Raw genomic sequence first — 13101 nt, forward strand, 5'->3', positions numbered from 1 at the left:
CTCTGGGAGAATCCAGAAGCAGTTTAATTTCTACATTCTTAGACAACAGTTTAAATATTGTATAAACATTGTTTCGGAATTTATGAAAAAGAAAAAGAAAAAATTTAATTTGGAGAAAGGGGGGGGGGGCAAAATTATGAGAAAATAATGATGAATAACGATCACACTTAACAACAGGGAATTCTGGAAAATTTCATGTTAATCTTGTTCTGTGCAGTAAGGAACATGTATGCATATATGTTATTTGAATAATATTTTATAGCAGATGACCTAACATTTCCTCACAGAATCCTGTTAAATTCTGTTATCCTCACTGCTCCACTGCTACACACAGTTCGTTAGTTATTCAATGAATATCTATTTCTTATTGGCAAGAAGCTGTTGTGAATAGGATCCATCACTGCATAGAACATTGAGCAGAATTAAGAAACAAGGCAACAGCTTATATAGATGGCTTCACAAACACTGGCTTGGATGAATTTTACAGATAGGTTTTCTTTGGTGATTGAGTAAGTGAAACAGTTCCACTGTGCTGCCTTTTTGTTTGTAACAGATTGTTAAAATCTGCAGTTACCAGCAAAATCTCATGCTTCTCCTTGACAAAGGTAATCAATATGGTCTCTTATTGGCCGGACTTGTAACGCAGGTAGTAGGTCTCATGGCTGAAAGAGAAAAGAAAGAAATACTTAAAATATTGTTTTCTCTTCAATAACAGTGATAATTGGTTTCAAAATTTGGCACAAGGCCAGCAATTTTGGGGGAAGTGGTTAAGTCAAGTACATCAACTCCAGTGCACAACTGGTACCTATTTTATCAACCCAGAAAGGATAAAAGGCAAAGTCAACTTCGGCAGAATTTGAACTCAGAATGTAAACACAGCTAAGCATTTTGAACAGTGTGATAATGATTCTGTCACCTCACCACCTTAATGATAATGATAATTAAAAGAAGCAATTATTTTGTAATGATAACTGGTTCTAATATAGTACAACAAATGCAGTGAGCTGGCAGAACTGTTACTGCATTAGACAAAATGTTTGGTCAAAATTTCTTCTGGTTTTATATTCTGAGTTCAAATGTTGTCACGGTTGACTGTCTTTTATTCTTTTGGGGTTGATAAAATAAGTTCCAGCTGAGCACTGGGATTAATATAAGTGACTAACCTCTTTGCACAAAGTTTCAGGCCATGTGCCTAGAGTAGAAATAAAATAAAGTAAAAAAAAAAAAAAAAAAAAAAAAAAAAAAAAAAAAAAAAAAAAAGGTGCTAGGCTAAAAATTTGTAGGAAGAGGTTAGTCAATTATATTACAGATGGAAACACAAAATTAAGTCACCAAAACTGTTTTAAGTTCTGAGAGATCAAATCTATTATATCCAAATGTCTATTAAATTGAAATATAGTATAATGGGGCTACACTGTATCATGATTATTATTATCAATTCCACTGAGGTCAACTTTGCCTTTTCTTCTTTCAGAGTCGATGAAATAAGTAACTAGTTCCCTTGCCCAAGATTTCAAGCCTTGTGCCTATAGTAGAAAGGATTATCATTATTATTATTTTGGGGGTCAATAAAATCAGTACCAGTTGAACTCTGGGGTTGGAGTTATTGGTTTAGCACCTCCCCACAAAATTTTGGGCCTTGTGCCTATAATAGAAAGAATTATTATTATTATGATTCATTATTATTATTATTGCCTTTGCACAGCTTCTAACGCAGAGATGTACTACGGTGACAGCTGTTCACTACCAGTGAACTAAGGTGACACCTCTTATTTTTTGAGCACAGAGAGCTGGAACAAATAATTCAAGGTACTTCATCTGAAGTTTTGATAGCCCAGAAAATTTCAAAAGAAGGAGCAGCTACAAAGGCCAATCAAAGAACTCCATAGATCTTGGATTATTCTAACTACTAAGGGTAAGTGGTTTCCCCTCCCAGCTTTATTCATGAGTCTTGTAGACTCATTTTATCAGGGCATGTTCAGCTATCCTTCATTTCAACAAATTTACTGGAGGGCAAGGTGCCACACAGTGGGATTGAACTCAGGATCATGCGGTTAGGAAGCAAGCTTATTACCACATACCTAAGCTTATGTCTATATACAGAAATAATAATAATGTTCCAATATAAGACAAAGCTAAAAATTTAGGCAGTGGGATTAGCTGATTAAACTGACTGCCCTAAACTTGACTTGTATTTTATTTTATCATTTCCCAAAGGATGTAGGCATTAGTGAACTTTGAACTCAAAAACAAAGTGACAGATTCTAGTCTATCATCTACTGAAGGAGGAAGAAAAAGAAAATGAAGTAAAGGAAGAAGATACAGAAACAGAAGGGTAATAGACACATTAATAAATCATGATATATTAAAGTCATGCAACAACAAACAATAAAAAAGATACAAACCAAAAAAAAAAACCCTCCGAAACCCAAGGCCAGGAAATAACTGTAAACAATTTCTAAATACAGATAAAATAATGCAATTAAAAAGATATGTCATTGTAATCTAGCTTCAAGTCTTTACCTTGTTTACTACATCAGTTTTGTTCACAGTTTTAGATTTCACCATGTTTCATTAACACAATGACAACCATACATGCGAGTTAAATATCAGAAGATTCAGCAAAGATTTCGTTAATTCTTTTTTAACATTTATCTTTTATGCTGCCTGTTTGCTGCATCCTACCTCCCATTCTTCTTGCGATTTTTCAATTAACAGAAAGAACATGTGCATATTTGATTAACGAGATGCAAAAGCAAGCCATACTTTCATTTTTCTACTATCTATTAGAAATGGCATGTTGGCCTTTGTTTAAGCACCAAAACTACTGGAACAGATTGAATTATTATTCTTCTTTTTTTTTTTTTTTCATATCAAACCTGAATGCTTCTTTAGAAGATTATTATTACTATTATTGTTGTTGTTGTTGTTGTTGTTATTATTATTTAAAGCAGTGAGCTGGCAGAATTGTTAGCATGCTGGGCAAAATGCTTAGCAGTATTTTGTCTGTCTTCACGTTCTGAGTTCAAATTCTGCTGAGGTCGATTTTGCCTTTCATTTTTTTGGGGTCAATGACCATAAGTATCAGTCAAGCACCGGGGTCGATGTAATCAACTTATCCCCACCCCCGCAAATTTCAGGACTTGTGCCTATTAGTGAGCTGGCAAAATCATTAGCACAGTGGGCAAAATGTTAAGCGGCATTTTGTCTGTCTTCACATTCTAAGTTCAAATTCTACCAAGGTCGACTTTGCCTTTCATCCCTTCAGGGTTGCTAAAATAAGTGCCAGTTGAACACTGGGGTCGATGTACCTGTCCCCTAAAATTGCTGGCCTTCTGCCAAAATTTGAAACCATTATTGTTATTATTGTTATCATAACTATTATTATTATGATAATTATTATTGTTTGTTTTTTTTTTGTTTTTTTGCAGCATCTTGTTTCTAGATTCTTAACACCTGTACTGCTATATTCTGTTTCCTCTTGACATGCTAAAATAACCAATACATCACATGCAAAACTTCAGAAAAGGAACAATACATTCTATCACTTTTGTTTTCATTCACACACTTACAAAATTGAATGAACTCACACACACATTCACGCATCTGCCATCCATCACACAAATTCAAACTCATACAGACCACTGAAAACTCAAATCCATCAACAACAAACTGCACTTCTTTTAATCCGTAAATTGAAGCCCCTCACATGCCTTTCTGCTTCCTCTTTAATATTGAGATATTTAGAAACAAAATTTATCATGAAAATATTTTTTCGAAATGTACAATATTTTTAAAAGAGGAAAGGATGGGATAGCATAAACTTAATTTACATTGAAGAAAAGAAATGCAACTCCTAATCATGGAGTAAAGAGAAAGAATTGATAAAAAAAAAAAAACACTAACGAATACTGTTTCTAAATACATCAAAGTTAAGGAGTGGGATATTAGTTGCACTAAACAAAATTTTCAGATCTCACTAATGCTGCCACTCCAAAATTATTTTGATGCCTCAGATTATTTCTAAATTCTTGAAAAGTATTGACTGCACCTAATTTTGGGGTTTGGGGTAGAAGAAATCTGGAATCTATGGGATGAAAAAAACATTGACACTTGAAAGAAAATCTTGAGAAATCAATAACATAGCTCATTGCTAATCAACACACTAAGACAAAAAAAAAAAATTTGAAAAATAAATAAAAAATATATAAAGTAAAATGATGGGGCCAATATGTCATGGTACTGATCTGAACCTTTGATAATGGATTCACTGTGTATTAAGATGAGGTTTAATATATATGATAATTCACCGTTTCTAGTTGAAAACAGGTTCAATATGTTGCCCCTGGATGGTCTAAACTTTACCCTTTTGATACCAACTCACTTGATACCACTCTTGTGCAATGATATAAACTACTTTTTTTTAAATGGTCTAAAATTAATACCTTCTATAAGAACTTAATATTGAATTATGTTTGAAACATGAGATTAAAAACGGTTTCAAATTTTGGCACAAGGCCAGCAAGTTCAGGGGTGGGGTAAGTGATTGCATTTACCCTAGTGTTTAACTGGTACCTATTTTATCAACCCCAAAAGGAGGAAAGGCAAAGTTGACTGTGGTGGAATTTGAACTGAGAATGCAAAGATTTAAGGCGGTGCTCTAGCATGGCTGCAGTCAAATGACTGAAACATGTAAAAGAATTAAAAACAGATGAAATGCTGCCAAGCGGTGTATTGATGATTCTGCCAGCTCATTGCCTTAAACATGAAATTAATAACGGCAGTTAGTTTATGAAATACATAATTATCTAAAAAATTAATTGAAATAAAAGTTGTATATTTTTTCTTAGATATTTCATACAATGCCAGTGTCATATAACTAGCACATAAAAAGCACCCTTGAACACTGGGCGATATGCTGTGCTTGAGAAGACCTGTCAATCTAAGTGAAATCATAATCATGGCTGATGCCAGTGTCATGGAACTGGCACCTGTGCTGGTGGCACATAAAAAGCACTGTTCAAGCATTGGATCTCATGGAGAGAGTGACAAATGATTGAGACCTTTAGCAATATACCGTGCTTGAGAAGACCTGTCAAGCCAAGTGAGATTGTAGTCATGGCTGATGCTGGTGCTGCGTGATTGGCACCCATGCCAGTGGCATGTAAAAAGCACCCATTACACTCTTGCAGTGGTTGGTGTTAGGAAGGGCATCCAGCCATAGAAACCATGCCAAATTAGGTGGGAACCACTCCAAAAGTGTAGTGGGTGTTTTTTATGTGACACTGGCATTAGCCATGACTACAACTTCACTTGGTTTGACAGGTCTTCTCAAGCACAGAATATAGTCAAACATTCAAAGGGTGCTTTTCACATGCTAGTTAAGTAACACTGGCATCATAGTGCTGTATATTCTTGCAGAATATTTGAAATGAATGATACTGTATGACAGTGACCATCATTTACAACTACCCTTGCTGAATAAAATCTAATAATAATTCTGATTAGAGAATAATTAGAACTCCCAATATATCAGTGATACATGCTGAGAAATACACATCTATGAATAAAGCCATCAGTTCAACTGTTTATCCAAACAAGACAATAACAATGAAACATGCTAACCATCTTACATCTGGAACAGTATACTTTACATTGTATAAATGTAATGAGTAATTATAGCTTCATTAGATGTTCTATTGAAGGGGATGTGGAAAATAAATGAAGTATTGTTCAATTAGTAGATACTTCAGGTGTATTCTATAGAAGTAGTAACAACTTGTGAAGACATATCTGTGTTGGAGAAAAGGTCAGAGAGGCATAAATGAAGCAATAGAAAGTGAACATATTTTCATTCTTTGGCTCTCTTATGCACATATTTCAACCCTTTAATGTTTAAACTGGCCATATCTGGTGAAAATATTCCACCATCTTTGTTTTCAAACTGGCCTCTCACAACTACCCTGCGCAGGCGTGCCTGTGTGGTAAGAAGCTCGCTCCCCAACCACATGGTTCCAGGCTGACTCCCACACTGTGGCACTTTGGGTAAGTGTCTTCTTCTATAACTTGAGCTGACCAAAGCCTTGCAGATGGATTTGGTAGCAGGGAACTGAAAAAAGACCATCATACATACATATATATATATATATATATATATATATATATAATGATAATGTGTGTCTTTGTGTCTACGTTTATCTCCCACCACCACTTGACAAACAGTGTTGATGTATTTACATCCTTGTAGTGGTTCGGCAAAAGAGACCGATAGAATAAATACTAGGCTTAAACAAATAAGTCCTGGGGTTGATTTGTTTGACTAAAACCCTTAAAGGCAATGCCCCAGCATGGCCACAGTCAAATGACTGAAACAAGTAAAAGGCAAAAGAAACAATTACACCATCAAAATCTCAAAGCTATGAGATAATGTATGATTAATTCAAAACAATGTTAATTGATAAGCATTACATTTGACAGAGTAATCTGAATGCTAAAGGGTTTAACCAGCCAAATCCAGCATCTCGCACTTATCGCACGATGTCATTTTGAAAATAAACAATCACATGATCTAAATCTCAAAGCTATGAAATAATATATGCTTAAAATTCAAAACAATGCGCATAAATAAACATCACATTTGACAAAGCAATTCGAATGCTAAAGAGTTAAAATGTTTAATACATGCCACCACACATAATGAATATGAGGTTAAAGTGATGAATTAATGACACCATAGCCTTAACTGTGCTTGCTCTAATTTTCTGGAGTGAACAGAAAAACCAATTTTTTCAATGAAATAAATGAAAATTCAAGGTTGTATGGTAGGAAGTGAACCTGGGTATAAAAAGCTCCTGACCTCACTTCTAACAAATATATTTTGTCGCCAATGAACCAAATCTCCCTCAAATTGAACCTTACTGTCTTAACTTTGCTCAAATTGTACCTTACTAAACCTCAAATCATACCTCACCAATACTAATGCTTATCTTAACCCTCTAGCATTCAAATTAATCTGTCCAACGAAATACTTATCTATTCACATTGTTTTGAATTATATTGGGTTGTCTGGAAAATTCGTGCCGATTTTTAAAGGAAAGAAAAAAGGTCAATAAATACTTGCCATTACATTTTTAATCAACCAAATATGAACTATTTTGTTGCACAATGCGTCTCCATCTTTCCTTTAGCTTGAAAATACCCTCTTCCTAGAATTGAGGTGGTTTTGTGGCAAATAAGTCGAAAGGTAAGCTACTATAAATCAGCACGAACTTCCCGGACAACCCAAATATTACCTTGTAGCTATAGAATTTTGATGATATGGTTGTTTACTTTAAGAATAACATTGTCAGGAAGGTGTGAGAGGCTGGATCTGACTAGTTTGAACATAAAACAAGTAGAATATTTGGGTCAGTTTAAATGCTAAAGGGTTAATAGGAGCAAATGCATGTTGGACATGGAATTTTTACAGAATCTCTGATCATACCTTAATAATCCTAACGCTAAACTTAACACAGTAAAATGCATATCGGATATGGAATTTGATGGATACATTCTTCTTGCCAAAAAGACAACATAGTTACAGATGGAATTCCAGGTGAATGAATCACTTTCTAATCATTTGACTGAGTCCCCACTTTCCATAAATCAGCTCAATTACGTGAGAAGAGGGAGGGCTGAATCTAAATAAGAACGGTTCTGCCCATGCATGAATGGCAAAAAGATAGAATGTAACACTGTAAAAAAAATCATACACACACAAAAGAAAAAGAGAGAAGAATGAAACCAAGAATAAAATTAAATTTTGCATATTATTATCTAAATTATTATCATAAAAAATAAATTCCTCACGAGAACCATATTAGTTAAGCTACTGTGCTACAACTATTTACTTCAAAGATACCAGTTCAAACCTGACCTCTCTCTCTCACACACACATGCATACACATGCTCTCTTTACCAACATAAACGATGATGATGACATCAATGAGCCAAGATTTTACAAGCTTGTTTGACCTGTTAGAAATAGCAGACAAATACTCAAATCATGCTTCATCATATTTTCAAAAGGAAAAAAAAAACCCAAAGCAAAACAAATGGAAGGATAAATTGGATATTGTAGTCTGAGATAAACACTGTTTGGAAAGGCAGGATGGTCATGGTGAGAATGGCTTGCTGCAACTATTTTTTGGTTGAATATTTAGAATTAGTAAAAGAGATCCTAACTGTAAAATACGTAATCGTTCCATGTAAATATTTGAAGTTGGCAGTGAAGTACATGCACAGCTGTGAGGTAAGTAGTTTGCTTCCCAACAACATGGTTCTGGGTTCAGTCCCATGGCGTTGCACTTTGGGCAAATATCTTCTGCTATAGCCTCAGGCCAGCCAAAACCTTGTGAGTGGATTTGATAGATAGAAACTGAAAGAAACCTGTCATATATACATGTATGTGTGTGTGTGTGTGTGTTACTGTCTCCTTGCCTTAATTTCATGTAAAAGTTGTAAATGAGTCACCAACATGCAAGCAGTGTCCTTCATTTACAGTCTTCCTTGGAAACATGTCTGGTCCTGGAGAAATGTTACTTTACTTTATAACAGGTGAGGGTCGGCAACAAGCAGGGCTTCCAGCTGTAGAAAAATGTGCCTCAGCAAACCCCATTCAACCCATATGAGCATAATGCATTTGTTAGATTGCCTGCAGTGTTACATAGATGATGCATATTTGTACATGCATGAGCATCCATACACACACACACACACAAACGTGAGCCAATTAGAGAGCCCCAGTAGTGTGACTGGATTTGCCAGAAATAGCAGCCAAATTCTCCTCTAATTATGCCATGAAAATTCAACTTGATTGCTACCTGAAAGAATAAAAGGTAAAGTTAACCTCAGCAGGATTTGAATTTGAAACATGAAGAAATTCCATTAAATATTTTCTCTGATGTGCTAATGATTCTGCCAGCTTGCCATCTTAGAGCCGGCCGTAAGTGAAAGACAACCTAACATAATGTTAAGTGGCAGGTGCTAAATTTCAATTTTCTCATTTCTCTTTCAGATATATTGACAGCATCAACATAGCAGATTCTAGTCCAGTTTCACACATGAAATGAAAAGGTGTACCATGTTTGTAGCTGTCAACAACAGAGATGTGGAGATTGTCAGCTTCTTGAAGGAGGTTGGGTACACCATGTTCGAGTTTGGGAAAAAAGACTTGGGACCCTATGGCTAATATTGTCAAGGTGGCCTAATTTGCTCAGCAGTTCCGGGACTGCATCAACAACAACCCAAGGAAGACAAGGAGGGCCATCACTGAGCAGCTCAAATTGGTTGAGTTCACATTTGAATGTGTGGGACATGAGGCCATCAAGAACAAGTCCTACATGATGAGGGAGTGAAAGTTTATGGTCAGCAAGACTCAGGGGAACTGTGTGATTTATATGATCCGCAACAACCTGTGGCATCCTAGCTCACCTGATTTCAACCCTCAAGAATACTGCATCTGGGCACCACTGGGTGTGGAGTGACTGACAAGGAGCTCTATGGTATCAGGGTCTCATTGGGAACTGCTGTCAAGAGCATACTGAGGAGCATAGGGTTGGGGCATCTGATCCTGCTATGCAGTCACTTCTGTGGTTACAACATAGCCACCAATAGAGATGTTGGTGGTTTTGTTAAATTACCTTTTTCTTTGATATATTTAGTTGAACATGTATATTGTTTTTCAAGAAAGATGTTTTTTTCTGCTTAGTGTCTTGGTTTTACTTTGTATTTTGTTTTGTTCTCAATTGCCTGAGAGATAAGCAAATGGATATGGTAGGAATACCTTTCACCATAGGTCCGTTCATTCAGGGCTGACACAGAGCTAAACAATACTTATGAAACAAATAAAACCATATCTACATATGCATGCATGCACACACAGCTGCATTTTCCATTACTGTGACTGAAATTTAACAGTCTCTAAGCAATCTTCCACTAGCAAGCAGTGATTTCTGTGGTAAGATGTCTTCTTGGTATGTCTTGTTTATTGTTAATTCAGTAGCTTCTTATACCCTAATTTTTCTAACCCATGTAAATTCATCAGGCTATCTTCACCTTGTCAGTCTTTCTAGACCACAGCCTAAACATAGCATCTCACAAGGGTACTCTTTCCCAAACAATTTCTTTAACAATTTTCTAACCTAACAATTAACCTTAGAACATTAACATCATGAACAGAAGCATCTACATATTCTGATGGAAAAAATCAGGAAATTCTAATCAAAGCCATGAATGCCCTTTCACCTTGACTTTCGAACATCAGAGTATCAAATATACAAATAAAACACTTGTCATGTTTATTGTGTCATATTTTCTAGTTTAAGTTTCAAACCTTCAAGTTCATTAAGCAGGAGCTTACTCCAGTTTCTGAGGCAAGTCTTCTGAAGAGGATACTCATCCCTTACAGGGTAGACTCGAGTAGCATTAAATGAAGTGCCTTGCCCAATGACACAATTTGCCACCTGATGCAAGAACTGAGCCCTTGATCTTACAGTTGTGAACCCAGCATCCAAAACATGAGGCTATGTGCTTTGCAAGCTAGATCACAGTGCAAGCATTGCATCTCCAAAAGAAACACACTTTCTCAAGCAATTTCAGCACTTCAGTTGACAACCTAAAGTTAACATTAAACATCAGCTTCATGAAGAGAACATTATCTTGATCGAGGAGATCTTAAACAAAGTCATGAGTGCCCCCTCACCTCAACTTCAGCTTAATGAATGTATAAAACAAAGTTAACTCGGTGATTTCTGCAACAGAAATAATGGTCAAATCAGAAGACTTTTCTGATTCTTCAATTTAGCCGATCAATCTTTTCTAAAGTGGAACAGAAAAATCATAATCAAATGCAACATATGCAACTTTCCTAATTGTTATAGCTATGGCAGAGGCTTTAAAGATTCAGATCAAGAGAAAACGAGATTTAATGCTAGACAAATATAAAATTTTGTATCAATAAGCGAAGCCATTACAGGGGGAAAAAAAATTTCTGAAAGGTTACATAAAAACTATCACTAAAAGAGCATCAATAAAAGAGAGAGAGAGAGAGAGAGATAATTGCATTTCAGGGGAACATCTGCCATTAGATATTCACAAACATAAAAAAAGAACTGGTTGATCAGGTTTCTCTCATACTATCTTGATTGGGTTGTCTCAAAGTAGAGACCAATATATGAAATCACAGATTACAGTTTATTTTATGAAATGTTCTCATCTAAAAACTTACAATAGAACACTTTATATGTCTGGTTTATTCATTTTTATGGTATATGTGTGCATGGATATGGTAGTGAGTTGGTTGAATCCTTAGAGCATCAAGCAAAATGCTTTGTGGAAATTAGATATGGTCCTCAACATTCTGAGTTCAAATCACACGAGTCAGCTTTTTTTCCCTCTTCTAAGAGCAATAAACTAAATAACCAGTTAAGTACATGGTTCAATACAAATAACTACCCTACTGCTCCATAATTACCTCTGATCACTGAAAGACCAATCAATCAACACTCTTTATAAACACTGATGTGCCAGCATGGAAAGCGGATGTTAGATGATGATGATGATGATGATACAAGCCAACAATTTCAGGGGTGAGTCAATTACATCAACCCCTGTATTCAGCTGGTACTTATTTTATTGACCCCCAAAAGGATCAAAGACAAAGTCAACCTTGGTGGAATGTGAAACTCAGAACTGCAGCCATGCAGACATACTACTTTGAAAGATTTAGTCAGACAAATTGACCCCTGTACCCCAGTATTTATTTTTAAAGTTTGGTTAGAGTCTTACTGTGGCACCAACCTAACCAAGGCCCTGTGAGTGAATTTATAGACAGAAACTGTGTGGAAGTCTGTTGCATGCATATATATATATATATATATATATATAAAGAAATAATTAAGACTGAGTTGAATTAGGTACATAAGTTGAGACACCAAGTCAGTCTGGTATTATCCACACAACACGAAATAAGGTGAATATATTCACCTATATAATCAGAAATGGCTCTGGTGAAAGTAGCATTAATTTTTATAGTTTATTCAATTTTTCTCCTCTGATCAAAAGACCAATTAGATATATATATATAATCTTTTACTTGTTTCAGTCATTTGACTGTGACCACACTGGGGCACCACCTTGAAGACTTTTTAGTTGAATGAATCGACCCGAGTACTAATTTTTTAAAGCTGGGTACTTACCCTATTGATCTCTTTTGCTGGACTGCTAAGTTACAGCAACACAAATACACCAGTTATCAAGCAGTAGCAGTGGTGGGGTACAAATGCAGACACAAAAATACATACATATATATGTGTGTGTGTGTATGTATATGTATATATATATATATATATATATATATATATACACACATTATTCTTTTACTTGTTTCAGTCATTTGACTGTGGTCATGTTGGTGGCAGTACTTATTCTTTGTAAGCTTAGTACTTATTCTATCAGTCTTTTTTGCCAAACCTCTAAGTTACAGAGACATAAACACACCAACATCAGTTGTCAAGCAATGGTGGGAGTAGAGAGAACACACAAATACATACATACATACATACATACACACACACATACAATGGGCTTCTTTCAGTTCCCATCTACAAAATCCATTCACAAGGATTGTGTCAGCCCGAGACTATAGTAGAAGACACCTGCCCAAGATGCCATGTAGTGGGACTGAACCCCAAACCATGTGGTTGGGAAGCAAGCTTCTTGCCATACATGAATATATACATATATATGTGTGTGTGTGTGTGTGTGTGTGTGTATCTACACACACATGATGGGCTTCTTTCAATTTCTGTCTACAAAATCCACTAACGAAGATTTGGTCAGCCCAAGGCCTACAGTAGAAGACACTTGCCCAAAAGTTCCATGCAGTGGGACTGAGCCTGGAACCATGTGATTGAGAAGCAAACTTCTTACTATACAGTCACACCAGTGATTATGATATATATATATATATATATATATAAAGATTTATTTATCATAATGAGATAAAAAAACCAAGGCTGTGTGCATTATAGAACATTTATAAACAGAAGGTCTTACAGCTAT

The 13101-nt window shown here is 35.6% G+C and overlaps 1 protein-coding gene across 1 annotated transcript in view; it reads right to left on the bottom strand.

Annotated features, from left to right (window-relative positions):
* LOC106873657 (katanin-interacting protein) overlaps positions 1-13101 on the bottom strand; it is a 551631-nt gene continuing 538530 nt past the window's right edge. The window contains exon 37 of the mRNA XM_052977029.1: positions 1-662. Within this exon, the coding sequence (XP_052832989.1) occupies positions 610-662 (53 nt within the window). The 3' untranslated portion in view covers positions 1-609. The remainder of the gene's footprint in view (positions 663-13101) is intronic.

Source organism: Octopus bimaculoides, chromosome 2, assembly GCF_001194135.2.
Source record: "Octopus bimaculoides isolate UCB-OBI-ISO-001 chromosome 2, ASM119413v2, whole genome shotgun sequence".
Classification (NCBI taxonomy): Eukaryota; Metazoa; Mollusca; class Cephalopoda; order Octopoda; family Octopodidae; genus Octopus; species Octopus bimaculoides.